General features: G+C 34.7%; 2 protein-coding genes across 2 annotated transcripts in view; one reads left to right on the top strand and one right to left on the bottom strand.

Annotated features, from left to right (window-relative positions):
- LOC149558637 (disease resistance protein RML1B-like) overlaps positions 1-4812 on the bottom strand; it is a 29710-nt gene extending 24898 nt beyond the window's left edge. The window contains exons 1-2 of the mRNA XM_089830979.1: positions 4349-4812; positions 2607-3648 (exon numbers count right to left, since the gene is read on the bottom strand). Of these exons, the coding sequence (XP_089687105.1) occupies positions 2607-3648; positions 4349-4812 (1506 nt within the window). The remainder of the gene's footprint in view (positions 1-2606; positions 3649-4348) is intronic.
- Positions 4813-16096: 11284 nt separating this feature from the next.
- On the top strand, positions 16097-17634 carry LOC149558638 (uncharacterized). The gene is made up of 5 exons (XM_089830980.1): positions 16097-16101; positions 16222-16272; positions 16373-16570; positions 16671-16762; positions 16862-17634. The coding sequence occupies exons 1-5, from the start codon at positions 16097-16099 to the stop codon at positions 17632-17634; spliced, it is 1119 nt and encodes a 372-aa protein (XP_089687106.1).
- Positions 17635-17999: the final 365 nt, after the last annotated feature.

Consider the following 17999-nt stretch of genomic DNA (forward strand, 5'->3'; position numbering starts at 1 on the left):
CAAGTAAATAGTGTATGTCGAGCCATTTGGAAGCTGAGTTATAGCATTGAGAATGTAGTGATGGTAGAGCATCAGAGTCTTTAGATGTCGAGTAAATAGTTTTGGACATACTTGTTTGTAATGGCACAAACTTCTATGTAAAGCATTTTTGGGCCAACTTAATGATTGTTTTATGATTCTAGAAGATATGTATGGAGGCATATTATGAATCCCTATGCAGTACATGCCACCAATCAAATTTAGGGATGTTCTAAGTGGCAATATGGATCAACCTTAGCCATTGATTCTTACGTAACCCTAGCCCACCTATGTTTACTTAAGGAAGCAAATCCTAAGGAGTTTGTAATGTGTGAATGCATGGAAGGAGACAAAAGCTAAGTGCAGAGAGAGTATTCATGGTGGCTATGGAGGTTGTGAAAATGATCTAAGTTACAGAATCAATTAGAGAGAATAGAGGAAAGCAGAGAGAGGAAAGAGGAGACATATCTTATCAGAAGGATCAAGGATTTATCAAAAAAGAGAAGTTCTAAAATCTAGAAATAGAGTGCTAACCAAAGGATCATGGTGTTGAATCATTTTAATAGGTGATGAAAAGTAAATCTCCTAATAAAGTAGTCTTCACAAACTTGTGTAAATCTCTTAACCGAATGCTTTCTTTACTATAAGTTTAACTCCTCTAGTAAGGCACACTTTTAGTAAGGTGTTGAAATCGTTTAATAGGGTGAGACCTAATAATCTTCGTAAACCCTTAATAGGGCTGACCCCTCATAAGGTAGATCATATTTTATGGTCAAACTTATTCTAACCATAACTGGCTACACTTTATAGATGCAGTAGTGAAGATTTATGGGTGTCATGCCCACCCTGATTTTACCTTCTCATTGGAGGGTTTCTTGGTAACAAATTTACTATGGTATGTGTTATTTGTTTCATGCTATGGATGAACATGTGTCATTATCTATTTCAGCTTACATGCTAAATTGTGAGATGGATGTGTGGTGAGTGTTTAATGGTTAAAGTTTTGAAGTGTTGGTTCACCCCCGCTTCCCCCCCCCCCTCCTCTTAGAGTTTACTTTCCCATTGTTATTTCCAACACTTAGTTCTAGAATTCTAGATCAAGTTAGATGATAAGTGAAGGACATTGCGACTATCACATTGTAAATCATCATGTCCTATTTCACTTGTAACTCGCTGAAATGTTTATGATACAACTATGACAATTCAACCAAATTTGATGACTTAACCACAAGTAGATGTAACTTATATAATGACTTTAGATTCTAACATATAATTCTATGCATGACTAAAGATGAGAGAATGCGAAATGAATATAATTGAATGTCATCACTTAGTTCATCCTTTGGCATGCACACTTCATGCAATCTTCATGCAACCCTAAAAACTTATAGGACAAATATAATTGGTATATTTTCTAATAATTTTGTAAAGAACAACTACAATGTAAATCTAACTTGCAATGTTCATTAGCAAGGGATATGTAGACATTAATATTTAATAAATTCTACACATTTAAAGGAAATAATGAGTAATTTTTTTTTAGTGGACATTGGGTTGTTGAATGCATGAGATGCCAAAAAGTTTATTTTTTGATGACGAGTTCCTATGGTCACCTCTAATATGTACAAAACCTAGCATACAAGTTTTTGTAAATGAATATTTACACCTATAACAGGTTGCTTATGGACATGATAAAAATAAAATGTGTCTAGATGAAGAAACAATAAATGAAATAAGGTGAGGAGATTCACTAAATTAAATGAAACATAATATATGATATGTATCTAAGAATATAATTACCATTAAGTAATAGCTACAAAATAGTGCCTATTCTATAAAAGTAAGACATATTAAATCAAGATCAAGGTAGAATAAAGACTAGAAATATGATTAGGAAATAATGCTGCTCCTTGTAAAAGAGATGACATGGCTCCCAATGGAACTTGCAGTTCTACTACAAGCATATAACACATGATAAAAAGGAACATTCCACGATTATTTACGAACATATTGTGCTGAGTGAATGGATCATTTAGATTTTAGATATATTATCATTAAATTATTGTAATTAAAGTAAAAACATTACAAAGTTAGGATTACATACCTCTGTAGGAATGCTTTGATGATTTGAGCAACAAAGGCGACTGTATGTGTGATCTCTTCCTATTTGCCTTGCTAACTCCCTTGTTAAATCATGCATGATAATCTTGGTGCTTCCCGTTGACCGCGTCAAGCCTCCCAAGTGGAAAGGTTGGGTGAGATTCTTATCCATCCAAATATAGATTAGTTAGCTATTGACTTTTTTTTTGACTTATATGTGCCATCGACTTAAATATTATACATATTTGTAATTATCTATTGAAAACAAACATTACCGCTAAGTTGAATGAACAAATTAATCGACTTCAACTTCTAACAAAATGATATTTATAATGAAATTTCCATGCTACTTAACGTGAAATGAACATATTGACTAAACATAGCTTTATTGATTTTACAGCAGAGTAGCACAAGAAACGAACGGATAAATTGAAACTAGTGATGAAAGAAAAAGTAGCTGACATTAAATGTAAGCTGACAAATCTTACGCATACTCGATTTCCCAGGTCGTCGACTGCCATGATGTATTGGTCTTCCACATTAATATTGAAATCCACGCTGACACTTTCAAAGTCCACAAGGCATTTCTGATGAAGAATCTCAAGAGAGTCTTTGCCGCTGGGATCGAATCCTTCCAAAACCCTTACCGCCAGATTTTTTTCCTCTCCCACTAAGAAGTGGGCAACGTCCAAAAATGCTTCTTTCTCCTTGCTTTCAAGAGATTCATAGCTTTGTCTCAATACCTTGTCCAGAACGTTATCCGGCTTTTCCTTACGGAATTTCTCCACCTGCCGCATCCAGTAACTTCTGTCAATGTTCCCACAGAAATATCCAGCTAAAACTTTCAAAGCCAAAGGAAACCCACCACACAGATTCACCAGGTCTTGGACCAAGTCTTCAAAGCCTTCTGCTGGTCCGTGGCGCTGGAAAGCATGCAGACAGAACAACTTTTGGCTCTCTTTTACATTCAATAATTTCACATCATACAAAGTTTTTATCTGAGAGCACGAGGAAAGCAATCCTCTGTCACGAGATGTAACGAAAATCAAGCTACCCGATCCCACAACGTCCCTCACTACGAACAAGAGATTCTCCATTTGATCAATGTTATCTACGCCATCAAAAATTATGAAAACACGGTAATCAGCCAGACGACGTCTAATCACGCTTCTTCCTTGACTGCTGTTGTTAATTGACAGATATGGCTGAGAACCCACAAGTTCAGTTAACAGATTTTGCTGCAAAGACGGCAATTCCTTTTTACTCACATCTGAAAGGAAACAACATCTACTGAATTCGAAACGCTTTGTATTGAAGAGATGTCTGGCTAGTGTTGATTTTCCCGATCCGCCAGGTCCAACGATTCCCACAACCTTGATATGACATGATTCAGTTTTATTCAGAACTTCATTCTCAAAATCCTCCGCTGCTCGGTCGAGTCCTACAGGGTGCCTAGCTACATCCAGTGCCTCCCTTCTCACATCTCTCAGCACGGTATCTTCAATTTTATCCATAAGGTCTCCGAGGTCGCTGAAATATTGCAAAATAAAGACAATTATTTGTCGAGTTCTATTTCATATTTGGACAATACATTTTAAGGGTTCATATGCTTAGATGAATAATCGTGAATCAGATTTTTAAAAATTCAAAAATACATAGTGCTCACCGTGCGATGTTTCAGTCAGTTGGGTTTCTACAGCGCATTAAAAATATTGACATTTTTTAATGGTTCATCTACACCCTAATCTCTTCTAATAGAGCTACTTTAATACCCTAGTTTTATATTCATTTCATAAGTTTTTACCATTGAATTGTATAGAAAGTTCCATTTCTTGGTTAAAAATGTTTAAAAGTTGAAGTTGACTTAATTTTTTCTTTAGTATGTAGAGTTTAAGTGCGGCCACTCAATTGTGATGTTTAACATGTTAAAGATAATTCTGGAGCATATTCTGAGTTGATCTTAAATTACAATCTCTTTATTATTTAAACTCATCTGTTATATCTGATTTAAAATGATTCATCTAAACATATAAGACATTCAAATTTTTTAAGCATGTCAGTCTTAAACATCACACATTCAAGAAAAAATGAAGTTCAGGAAAAAATGAATTGACTATGATTCTTTAACACTTTTAACTTAAAAATTAAACCTTAATATATGATATTTTAACAATTGATAATAAACATGAAAACCTTTAGATTCAGAGCATCCATAGGATAAAAGTCTTACTCTTTATCCATGCTGAACACCAGGCCAGAAATATGTGAGACCTTGTTGAGCGCATTTTCCCATATCTGCAACTGTTGGGGTTCAACCCTTTGGCGGATTCTATGATTTTGAAAGGCCTTAGCATATGCTCCACTCCCTGTATATCGAAGGTCTAAAGGCTGAACGCCATAGAAAATAGGGATAACTTTTGCATTATCACAGGCCAATATCCAAACTAGCTCATTCAAGCACCAAGCAGATTGAGCATAAGTCTCAGAAAAAATACAAATATGAAGGGATGCACTTTTAATGGCTCTCTCAATTGCAGGAGATAAAGAATCACCTGTTTGTAGCTCTTCCACATCCAGGAATACACGCAGTCCATACTTTCTAAGATTGCGGTAGATGAGACTAGCAAGGGTTTTCTTTACGTCAGGTCCTCTATGATTTATTGTAACCTGAAAGCTTTGAAAACCTTGATCCATAATGAAACCGAAGTATAAACTGGGGTGGAAGGCACATGAGGGCTTGGGATTGAACTACAGGAGACTCTAATTACAATAAAGGATGTCTGAAAGTTTTGCATTGACACATCTAGTACAAGGGGAAGTTACATTTGTAGAGTGAAATTTAATTATTTAAATAAAAAAAATTCTCATCTCTTTTTTCATTGATCTATGGACAATAAAATATAATAAATTAATCTGGGCACTCGTCTCTATTGATTTTCACCAACAATTCATAAATTCTGTTGGAATAAGTCACTAGTTTGTTGCACCTAATCTGCTATTCTGTTTAACAGTTGACTGCTGCTGCCTATTCTCTAGTCATCAGTTTTGTAGGACTGTAGTTAACTCCACCACATGTATGCACAATTGAATTTGTCTCCAAACACATGGCAAGGTTGTTAAGTGAAGTGTTAGTGCTGTCACATTAGATGATCCACATGTAAGCTGTAAACAGCTAGAAGTCCTCTATTTATAGAGGTTATGTAATTGGTTGTTGGTGTGCAGTCAGATTAATGAAATAATTTTGTTATCTGCTGTCACCATGTTTCTTTATAGTTTTAATTTTCAATATATTCTAGGTGCATGCTAATCTCTCACAAAAAAAAGTACCAAAGACAAAAGAAAGTCAATTTTTTTTTTTTCCCAAATTCATGAAAAATAGTGGTTTTTCTCCAAATATTTCGTTGTTTTTTACTACAGATTACGCAGATCACAAATGCTGAAATTTTCAAAAAAATCAAGATATTAAATTCTAGGCTAAAATTTAATATCATTGACTTCTATAAAGTCTTGTAAACACCCAAGTGAGAGGCCCTTGAATATTCTCTTGGATATTCTCAAGATACTCTGAAGAATGGACAATTAAACTTTATTTTTGAGACTAAGCTTTCATTAATTAATTTCTAAACAGATACAGAGAATTTTGCTGAACTAAGATTTTATCAATTTTAACTTATTTTTTTATAGAAAAAACAGATTTACGCTTTCCTTACATAAATAGATTCAAACAGAAAACTACAAGTGAGCTAATAATTTGGTATATTGTTTTGATACCATGCGCGTTACTCGGCAGTTGGCCGATTCACTGCGATGGATGGATATAAAAGATAGTGAACATTGAAGTTGCATAACGACAATGGAATCCAGTAGCATGCTATAATATATTCTTTCAACTCGACTTTGATTTAGTAAAATGAATTATCTGAACGTTGAATTGCTATGAACTTCGCAGCAAATGCGTTTTGCAATTTCTGTGAGCGTTCTGCGATAAATATCGAAATAATCCTGATGTTTAACGCTAAAAGGAATCTAGGAATTTCGTTTATTTGACCCGTTCTGCAGGAAACATTGAAATAAGAATGATATATTTTGTATAAGTATGTGTTAAGGCAACATTTATCAAATATTAATTAATATTTATATTCAATGTCACGAAACATACTTAGTATGCGTATCGGAATGCGATGACATTTTCCACACACCCAAAACAAAATAGTCAATTTGTGTTATTTCATGGATAATTTTATATGATTATAGAGAAAGTAACTGTTTGGACAACATGGCCTTGAGAAATTACAACTTCTTCTCCGGACAAAATATGTCCCAGAAAGTAATTTGAAAGTGATTTAGAAATGTTACCAACAAAGGAAACAAGTGAATCTTTGACAACATCAACTGCAAAGATAATAGACCTAGTACCATTCGTTTGAGGGCAATTGGAAGAGAATTTGGAGAGACGAACAATACTTAAAAGTCAACTCAATTACAAAGATCATTCTGATCATAACTAACATCAGGAAAAAAAATCAAACCATCATGGATAATAGTTTTTTATTAAGTTAAAATGATAGTTTATGAGTAGTATGTGAGTACTCAATAGTGTTTGGTAGTAATATAGCATCTCCAAAATGGGAACCCCTTCATAGTCTACTTCTTGAAACCAAGATCTATCATAAACATATAGAATGACTTCTCTAGATAGTGTTTTTGAATATCCACTTAAAATAGAAAGGAAACAAATGAAGTTTGAACAAAGCTTTTGGTCACATGGTCTACCTTGTAAGACTCTACATTAAGTATTACCTAGAGCTTCATAGACTTAGACTTTATTGAACAAAAGAAGAACGAGAAGATAAGGCGACCTCACAAACACAAAATAAATATCACTTGAATCTTCCAAAGGGTTGAAAGAAGAAACCCATTTATGCATAGAAAGGATATTTGAATCTCATCACCAAGGCCCACCATCAAGCATAGCCAATAAATCATTGTCGCAAACAAAGCACCCTACCTAAGAAAAAACTAAGAGCAAAAGGACCTTAGGATAAGACTAAAGCTCTATTCCAGTACCCTACATGAAAGGATGCCATACCTCTTGGAACCAAAAATTTAGATGAAGAAGAGAATGCTAAAAGCCAAAAAATCTACAAATTAAGATACACTAGAAAAAATGGTATAATTATACATATAATATAACAATTTTATACTATAAGCCAAGGTAGAGTTTGTACTATAACAAGATTTGGCTTTGTTACTCTCTTATTTAATATCCCTCCTTAGGAAAGTTATAGATTATGATCTAATATTGTCATTTAACTTAACAATTTTGTATCTTTTCTCTCTTTCATAAAAAGCGTAGATTATTTACATTAATAGTTTAGTTTTGGGTTAAATAAAATGAATAGTTACCTAATTAGTTAAGTAGTTGTATTCTCATAAATGGTTATAAATTGAAATAATGGATTTGTATAAGCCAATGTTAATCAATGTGAAGATTTATTGAATGTAGATCTGACTCGATCCCAATTATCATTTTAATAGCAATGTTTTTGTTTTTGTATTCAATCTACAAATAATATAGCATATAATCTTGTATTTTTGTATCTGAGCAACATACAATGAACACACAACTATAATAGGAATAACTAATACCATAATATGGTAAAATATGATAAAACTTTAATGTTTGGAATTAGAGTTTATGGTCCTCCACTTCTATTAAACCTATGACATTTTATTCAAAAATTATACATGTAATATGAAGAAAATGCAAAAACTAATTCCTACGCAAGAGTTGGTTTCTTATTTTAAATAAGATAGTAGTTATAAAATGTCACAAAATTTTTGCCAATAATTGTTTCTTTTTTCTTTTCTTTTTTTGGTTTGAATTTTTCAAATTTGTAATGTACAAGTGAACATATCACTCAATTTGTTTGTCTCTAGTCTCTCACCAAATATCTTTGAAAATTATATGTCAACAATTATGCTTTCCTTATTTCTTGAATATTATTTATTGAGCAGTTGAGGAGGCATTAGACATTCTCAAAGGACATGTAGCGTATTTAGAGGAAACATATTTTATGTGCATACACATTGGTGGTTTTTCTTGCATAGTACTTGAGGAGGTGTTAGACACACTCAAAGGAGATGCACACTTTCAGAGGAAAGGAATCTCATGTGTGGAATTGGAGGAGACATTAGTCACACTTAGAGGAGATTTATTGGTATGGTAAATTTGGTATTTCTTGAGCAAGTGAGGAGGATTGGTGAAGACACTTCATTAAGGAAAAACCCTTGAAACTTCAACTCTTGTTTGTATTAATGTAATAAAGGGGGGAATGTTGGAGTAATTACATTAAGAGTTTAGTTTTAGACTAAATAAAATAAAATGTTTCCTAAATTGTTGGGGAGATATAAATATTACCTAAATCGTTGGAAAGTTGTGTTCCCATAAGTAGTTATAAATGAGAATAATGGATTTATATAAGTTATTATTAATAAATATAGAGATTATCAAGATCCAACTAAATCCCAATTATCATTTTAATAACAATATTTTTTAAGCATACATAATCCATTTTCCACAAATGAGATATCACTAGAAATCTAGTTCCAAGCCCATCGTATTGGTGCAAGTTATTTTCTATGTTGATGTTTTTTATGGTTTTTTCTTCTATTAAAGTCTAGAGTTATAATTTTGACTCTAGGAAACCTGTCTTGAGCATTTGATCTACAATTTGGGAAAGCTTTATATCATTGGAAAAGACTTTTTGAGATATTTCTAATGACGCTAGTTGCTTTTCTCGATTCTTCTCCAGGCACAGTCTATTCAATTTTTTGCATTTCTTCATTTTGGTAGATATCTTGGTTGTTTCATGTTTGGGGATCAATTTTCTTGACTCAAATGATTCTTCATAGGTTGTATTATCTATTATATTAGCCCTATGTCTCTTCTAGTCTTTGTAGACATCTATTTTATGCATTCTTGTAAACACACTGATATAAAGTGTTCTCTTTCTTCTGTATTTTTGTTTCAATAATCTGTATTTTTTTTCCCTTTTGATTTGAGAAGTGTCATCTAAGGACACTCATATAGGTTTTTCTATTCTCAAGATTTAGTATATCTTGTGCCTTGTTGTACATGCACTACTCTAATGAAAGTTTAATGGGGGGTTGATGTTTTGCCTTTTTTTTACCATCTTCCTTTCTCGAGTGAGTATTCTTTTTGTGAAATTAGCCTCATGATGTGTCTAAGATTGATCACCTTAGTCAAAAAATATGTATTCTTTTGTGCATCTTGATTGTGGTTCCTTGACATGCAATTCTTTTGGCAACTTTTCTAGTTTCCTGTCACATCACCCTTCACAAATATGGATCTCACAATTGAGCTCACAACTCCCAAAAACCCCTATTTTCATATAAGGTATGTTCAATTTGGACACAGCTGAAATTTGAGGCAAAACAAATTGTTCCCAGATCGGGAATGCTTCCTTAGGCTCCAATTGTATTATTGCACAAAAAAATTGTAAAAGTATTTTTTTAAAAGGGTTTTAAAGAATTATATTTTTTTAAAAATCCCTTTTGAAAAACCACTTCTTTTTGTTAAGAAAGTTATTACCTTTTTAAAAAAAAGTCATGCAAGGACACATGCATTTGTGGTATAGTTTTTGACATCAGAACGGATGCAGGTACTGGTAGGGTTGCAAAAATAATGTCATCATCACTTTCTGGGATAAAATTTGATAGCCTTCAACCCATCATCCACTTAATTTGTTTTATCCTAAAGAGAAATCTTTGGTTTTTTTAAGATATATTGAGTATATGTTATCAAAATTGGTCAAACAAGATACCATTGAAAAGCTAATTTTGGGCCCATCAAATCCATGGAGCTTATTTTGGAAAATATTTTTAGTATGGTACTTAGTTTTACCATCGAAGCTAGTTGATCCTTCTTCCTTTTTTGGGATCCCAATTTTCTCAAATTAGCTCCAATTTTTTTTTATCTAGAAGAAGTGTTGAAAAGGTCTTCTCAAGAAATTTCTACATTCTATGAAATTTTAATCAAAAAAAGTTGGTACACATTATACTCATTTGAATCTTTTTTACTCTTCTCATTGTAACCTTTCTTTCTAGCTATTGTGATTCATTTATTTCATTATGAGGGGTATTTTCTAGCACTTCTAACCCCACATAACTATCACACATGAAAAAATTTGATGACACAACTTCTCCATTCAAAAGGATTATGCTCATGTTTAGATGAAATGCAGATAGTTTTATAGATGCCCTTTGAGATCATACAACATGGGAACAAGATGAATGAGGCCATGAGGCTGATTTCTTTGCAGGTATTTGATAGTTTACAACTTTATCTTGATGGATGTTCTAGTCCTTGAGATATGTGGACTAAGCTAGAGGGCTTATTTGGTACTATCAATGAGTTTAAGGTGCTTCAGATAGAGGAAGAGCTTACATCACTTATACCCCTAATGCTTTTCCCTCTATTGAGGACTTTCTGATGAAGTTTAAATAATAAAGATCTTTTTTACATAGTTGTGGGAAAGTAAAGACTAATAAGTAGTGCATTTATCTAATTTTGTCAAAGCTTCAAGGAAGCTTTCAAATTTTCTGTTCTACCTTCCATTCCACTATGGATGCTTTGTATCCCATATTTAGCATGCTCACATTTGAGGTATTTTGTGATTGGTTGACTAGAGAGAAGGTCAATCTTACACTTTTGGAATATCTAACAAGATAAAAATAACTAGGCATTAGTTGCTTAGTCATCTATAGTGAAAAAAAAGTAGAAACTAAAGCCAAAAATAGATTCATCTAGTACTTAGAGTTCCTTGGAGCCACCTCCTATATTATATTTACAAAAATCCACTCTAAATGGTAAAACTTCTAAGTCTAGTGAGTCTTCCTCTAAGACTCAAAAATTTATAGGCCATCCTTGTAGTTTTTGTATCAAGGAAGGACATCCATTTTCTAGGTGTTGGAAACATCTTGAGACTTTAGGGGAGGCTCTGTAGTAGCATAATATTGGCTCTCTAAAGACACCACCTCCTCCTTCTAGGAAAGGACATGCTCTTTCTCCATGATCTTCTCCCACTACTTGTATTATTGATTCAAATACTTCACACTGTATGACACACTTACCTTTTTTGTTTACCTCACTCACTCTAATTTTTACTACATAGATTGTAGTTGGTGACTCTACACAACTTTTAGTTTGAGGTTCTAGCACTATTTTGCTAGAATGTAGTTCTCTATAGGATGTTTTGATGGTTTTGACTATTTCTACGAACCTGTTATGTGTCTATCAGATTTTTCATTCTAGCTCTCGTAATCTAAGAGCTGAGTTCTTACCACATGATGTGTTTATTCAAGACCTCCATGATCTTGACTTGGTTTTTGCTACTCAAAGTGTTGATTTATAATATAATTTATGTCTCTTTTTCAGCTTCAAGAGCTCTAATTCTGCAAGTGTTTCTCCTATTGCTCATGCAGACACAGTGCACAAGCTTTGGCATGAGAATTTTGGTCATATGAACTACATAATCTATGTATGTCATAAATGAGTACATAGGAGCTAGTGATTGGGCTATCTTAGATCTCTTGTACTACTAGTTTTTGTCAAGGTTGCATGCTTGGAAAACATCATCGAGATCCTTTTTTGACAAGTTGATTCTCACATATTAAGGCACCATTAGAGTTGATACATAGTGATATTATGTCATTCCCCACTCCACCTTTTCTAGGTGCTAGATATGTGCTTACCTTCATAGATGGCTTCTGTAGATGCACATAGGTGTACTTCTTGAAGTACAAATCTAATGTCTTTGACTAATTTCGAATCTTTACTTAGACATTTGTGGTGAAGAAGTTTGGTATTTCTATTAGGCATATACACACTGATGATGGTAGGCAATATGTGAATCAATCTTATAGATGTTTTTGCACTAAGGATGGTGTACAACATCACTTCACAATTCCCCATACCCCTTAGTACAATGGGGTTGTTGAGAGAAAGAAAATAAAATTATGGTAGATGGTCAATTGTATGATAGAGTCTTGAAATATGAGTCCTTCTTTTTGGGTTGGGGCTATCAATTCTACCAAATATTTTCAAAATAGGATGCCTCACAAGGAATTATGGAATTTCAATCATGTGGAGGCTAGGACTCATGTCAAGCCTGGTATTTCTAGATTCTTTATTTTTGGTAGTAAGGCTTGGAAATTTATTCCAGATGCTCAAAGGAAATCCATGGAGAGGAAGGGATAACCACTCACATTTTTTTTCTACAATGAGGATGTGAAAATGTATAGGTTATTTGATCCTAATTCTAGAGAGGTCTTGTTATGATGAGATGTCTAGTTTGATGAGCATTATCCTTTGATGGAACATCCATGACCGGTTTCTCCCTTGTTGCCTAGTGGTTTCTCTTCTTCTCTACAATATTATTTATCCTTTGAGGAAGACCTTGATGATGATTCACCTTCCCCTCCTTCCCTTATTGTTTTGTGAATGCCTAAGCAGTCTCATGATATTGTTGATGTAGGTGGACCTATGGTAGGAGATCCTTCAGATTCTCATCTCACTTGTTCTTCGACATCTAGTATTAGATAATTTGGTCATGTCATTTCAGATGATCCATAGAGATTTTCACAGGTGATATGACACTTAGATTGGGATAGGGCTATGGATGAGGAGTACTCTTCTTTGATGAAGAACCAAACTTGGGTTCTTCTTCTTCTTCTGAAAGGAAGAAATTTGATTCAGTCTAGGTGGGTGTACCATACCAAGTATGTCGTGGATGGCTCTATTGATAGGGACATGCCACATCTTATTACAAAGGGATTTTCATAAGTGGAGGGTATTGACTACTCTAAGACCTTTTCTTCTATTTCCAAGATGAATTCTATTTTCCTTTTGCTCTCTCTTGGAGATTCAAAGGGATGGAAAATATTTTATATGGATGTGAAGAGTGCCTTTTTCATGGAGACCTACATGAAGAGATCTATATGGACCAGCCTAAGGGTTTTGTGTAGGACTGGTCTATGGTGTATAGACTTTAGAGGTCCTTGTATAGTCTCAAACAAGCCCCTCAAACATTGTATGAGAAGATAGATTCCTTCTAGCTTGCATCATACTTCACACACTGTGATTTTGATCCTAAAGTGTATATTCAATGTCATGGGGTTGGTTTATTGATACTTGTGCTATATGTTGATGATCTCATTATTATAGGAAGCTCACTCTCTATGATTTAGAGTGTTCAACGAGATTTGAGAGAATAATTTGAAATGATAAACCTTGGACTTCTACACTATTTTTTTGGCCTACATGTTTTTTAGTCTTTAGATGGGATAACCATACTTCAATAAAAGTATGCTCTTGACAAGCTTCAAAGATTCATCATGCTTGATTGTAAGCCTTCTCCTAAACCTTTTTAGTTGGGTGTTGTTTTATCCATCACTTACTCTACTCCTACATTGGATTCCACTTTATGTAGATAGATTGTGGATTTATTTTTTTGTAGCTAATGCACATACATCTTGATCTTTCCTTTGCGATTAGCCTTATCTCTAGATTCTCCCATGATCCTCATGAGGGCCATTGGCAAGCTACCAAATGCATTTTTAGATACATTTAGAGTACTACATGGTATGGAATTCACTATACATCAGCAGATCCTCACATTGTTTGTTATAAAGAATCAGATTGGGCCAGTGATATTGATGATCAGAAGTCTACTTCTGGCTTTGTGTTTTTTTTTCTTGTTTCTAGTCTTATCACATTGTCTTGCAAGAAGTAGCATGCTCATGCATTATCATTGATAGAGGACAAATATAGGGAAGTTGTGCTACCTAGGTAGGAGATTTTATGGCTTTGGTAGCTTATGACAGAGTTTGGATTTCTGCTTGATAGTTCCACCTTTCTTTGGTGTGACAATCAGTGTGCTATACATATTTCCTACAACCCAGTTGAGCATCTCTAGGCCAAACAAATTGAACTTCATATTCACTTCATCAAAAATTTAATTCAGGGTGACTCTCTTAGATTGGAGTATGTTCTTAGTGCTGAGTAGGTTACAAACATCTTCACTAAACCTTTTGTATCACTGTTGTATCTTTAGTTATGTTTTATGTGTGGGGTGAAGGAATTTGTCCTTGGGGGATCTCAATGATGAGTCCTTCCTTCCTTCTTCTTTTTTTAGCATTTTTCTATCTCTTTTTGGAGTAGGGTTTTTCCCACATGGTTTTCCCTATTTCTCAATTTTCTAGATATTTGGTTGTGTTAGGACCCATTTATGCTTTTAGTATTGCAGTTTTCTTAATTTTTCATGCATTATTTGTAGTTGCATTATTGCTAATCTTAAGGGGAAGTGTTAGAGAAAAGGATTAATTCAATTACATTGATTAAATTACCTTTACTCTTTTCTTAAGATTTTCCTTTATGCACATGCATTACGATTTAGTAATTAATACTTAATTATTAAATGCCATTTATCTCCTAGGGTTTCCTTTTAGGTTTTATGATCTCCCTTTATAAGGATTGATCCATTGTATATTTTTACTCATTCTTTTTGTCTGATAATATAATCTTGCATATTTTCAAACCTAAAGCTTTTTCTTCTCTTGTATTTAATTCTTTTTGATAGGTTCTTTCATCCATGTGTTCTACTAGATATGTGGATTTGTATTGCCAAAATCCTTTAGGAACTAAACTAGGATTGAAGAATTCCAAGCTGTCAGAATTGTCAGGGAAAATTACTAAATTTTGAGGCAAAGAAATAGTCTAAAAAAGGAGAGTGACTTAATAATTAGAGACCAATCAGAGACTAAATCTTATACAGTGAAGCATTTCTACACCTATAAGGAAATATTTCATACTCAAGCAGTTATAGCCAAGGAAAGTATTTCGCTTGATGAAAAACCTTGCCAGAAGAGCCTTTAAGAGATCAATCTCAAATAGAATATGAGTAAATAATGTATGAATGATGTTATTGGTTTTCATACCTATGGGTTTGCTAGAGACAACTTAATCCACCTTAGTTTCCTTGATATAATTATGCTAGAACTTTAAGAGGACATAAGGTAATCTCACCCAAACATGAGAAACATTGATGGATCTTGAAAGACACTCATGAGTTAGAGAAAGATGGGATGTGAATCATGTGTCCACTCAATAACTTGTAAGATATCATCAATATCTACATTGTCCATGAAAACAACAAAAAAGAAACCTCCAAAACAAGGGTACATTTCAACCATTGCTACAACCAAAGGGACCAAAGAGTGAAGATCTAGAAGAATTAAAGTTTAACATAGAAGGCAAGAGGAGGTAGAGTGTGTAGACCAAGCCCTGACTAGAGAAATAATATCGGAGAAATAATATATATCAATTATCTAAACCTATTGGCCTAGAGGTAGAGATATAAGAAATAAGCTAACAAATTGGGGTTCTTATCTTTTGATAAAGAAGACCATATTTCTTTAAAATAACAAAACATGAGGGATGGTGATGGGGAACACTATCTCTAGTAAAGTCATTCGGGTTAGGAGATAAAATCCCAGAGCTACTAGCAACCACCCTTGTCAAATACATAGGTTTAGAAGAAGGTGTAGGCACTAAAGCCCGAAGGGCATGATATGGGAAACACAAGTCCTAGAAAAATGATTTCTATCTCAAAAATGATAGAAATTAAATCCATTACTAAAACACAACTTATATAAGAAAAACATGTTTATTGGGTAGGATAGAAGCCTCCAAAAAATACAGAACTTCTAGTAGAAAATAGATTTTCTCAATTATTATTTACATGTACATATAATCTAAATGAAATTAGATTCTATAATTTTTAAAATATGTTAAGGAAATATAGTATTTGAACAACATAAAATAGTATTAGTTAGTTTAGAAACGGAACAAGATTAGAACAATAATGCATATATAGTACAACTAAAAAAATTTAAAATGTCGTGCGTGCTCTCTTCCTGATTTTAGGCAATTCTATTTTATCTTTTAAATTAATTATTTTGGCTTTGCAGGCAATAGACGATGATACATATGTTAAGCTGTGAAGGAAAAATTTAAAACAGCCTGTTTGCGGGATGCAGAGTGGTTAAGAACAAGGCACGATTGTTTAAGGCGTATTTTAATAAAGTGAAACAGAAAGGATAGCGGATAAGAACAGCCAAGAGAGTCTAAGGCGTTTATGATTAATATAATTTTCTATTTTCTCTTTGCAAGTTTTCGGCAGGCAGCTGGGTATAAAGGGAAGCCAAAACCCCGCGGGTTGGCAGGGTACACAATGTTGCACGATGTAGGTGTAACGTATCAGCGGATGAAGGAATGCGCCATGCATACTATAAAAGGCGAGGCTGTGGGAAGCAAAATGAACACCAAAGGAAGCTTTGGGCCTGTGTTAAAGCATGAGAAGAATCATGAGTACTAGTGGAAAAACTCTGATTGGTGCAGTTGGCATTGTCGTGGCGCTCCTGAATACCAACCAAACATCCGCAGATGTGACCATTTGCTGAAATCGGAGATTCCCACTGTGTTTTGGACGGATACTTCTCTGTCCCGAGCAGTGTGAGGAAACCTGCCAGGCGGACTGCCAAACCTGCAAGGCAGTGTGCAGTAAGTGTGACTACTAATGAATTATTCTGCGTAGTTATCAGTATTTATAAGGTTTTGTGCCGGATTAACCCGAGAAAATAATGTGTTGTGTTGTTGAAGGCTGTGATAAGCCGGGCGGTGTATGCCAGGATCCTCGCTTCATTGGAGGAGATGGCATCATGTTCTATTTTCACGACAAGAAAGATCAGCACTTCTGTTTGGTTTCTGACTCGGACCTTCACATCAATGCCCACTTCGTCGGAAAGAGGGGAGAGGGCATGCGAAGAGACTTCACGTGGGTCAAGTCCATCGGAGTTATTTTCCATGGAACTCACCACCTCTTCCTCGGAGCCAAGAACGTGGCCACGTGGGACGATTCCATCGACCAGCTGGACATTGCTGTGGATGGCAAATCCATTCTGCTACCCCAAGAAGAGGGAGCTTCTCTATCTTTCTCCCCCTTGAAAATGAATATCACTCGCCAAAACCCTAACAACGAGATGAGTGGTGAAGTAGAGGACAAGTTTAGGATCAGTGCACAGGTTGTGCCCATCAGTCCAGAGGAATCTCGGGTGCACAAGTACGGAATTATCTCTGACGACTGCTTTGCACATCTGGAGCTGAGCTTTAAATTCTATTCCCTGAGCCCCCATGTGGCTGGAGTTCTTGGGCAGACATACGCTGCAGACCACAGAAGCCCCATCAACGTTGGGCTGCCAATGCCAGTGATGGGAGGCGAAGCGAAGTATCTGAGTAGCAACCTGTTCGCCGCCGACTGCGAAGTTTCTCGATTAGGAGGAGGGGGAGAAGAAGAGAAGAAGAAGCACTTGTCCATACTCGACCTCAACTGTGCTGGTCAACCGGGTGGTAGTGGCATTATTTGTCGCAGATAGACATAATGAGATACATACGCAAACTATAGAAGCTTAGTGTGTGATGTTTAAGCCATCCTTTGACGGTTTAACACTTTTAGTGTTGGAATGAAGCTTAGTGTGTGATGCTTAAGCCATCCGCAAATGGTGCATGTGTCACATACTGAATGCCGCATCGACAATAATAAGCTTCCATGAATGTTGATTTCTGACAATGAAAAACCATCGAAAACATTAATCCTTGTCATTAGTGTATTCTTCCATATTAGTTATGTTGTGTTTAGTCTATGCATCTTGCATTCTCTACCTCTTTTTCTTAGTTTCAATTCTCATAAAATACATCTCAGTGAGAAGATCTTTGGAATGGACTTTATGACTATGTCAAG

Source organism: Cupressus sempervirens, chromosome 5 (assembly GCF_028749045.1).
Source record: "Cupressus sempervirens isolate cs-2001-9-10 chromosome 5, ASM2874904v1, whole genome shotgun sequence".
In the NCBI taxonomy this organism is placed as follows: Eukaryota; Viridiplantae; Streptophyta; class Pinopsida; order Cupressales; family Cupressaceae; genus Cupressus; species Cupressus sempervirens.

What these genes read in the sequence shown, in the direction of transcription:
- LOC149558638 (XM_089830980.1), top strand. An exon ending in AAGGCACGATTGTTTAAGGC is followed by an intron (nt 16,273 to 16,372) that starts GTATTTTAATAA and finishes TCTCTTTGCAAG; the next exon opens with TTTTCGGCAGGCAGCTGGGT. An exon ending in AAGCATGAGAAGAATCATGA is followed by an intron (nt 16,571 to 16,670) that starts GTACTAGTGGAA and finishes CTGAAATCGGAG; the next exon opens with ATTCCCACTGTGTTTTGGAC.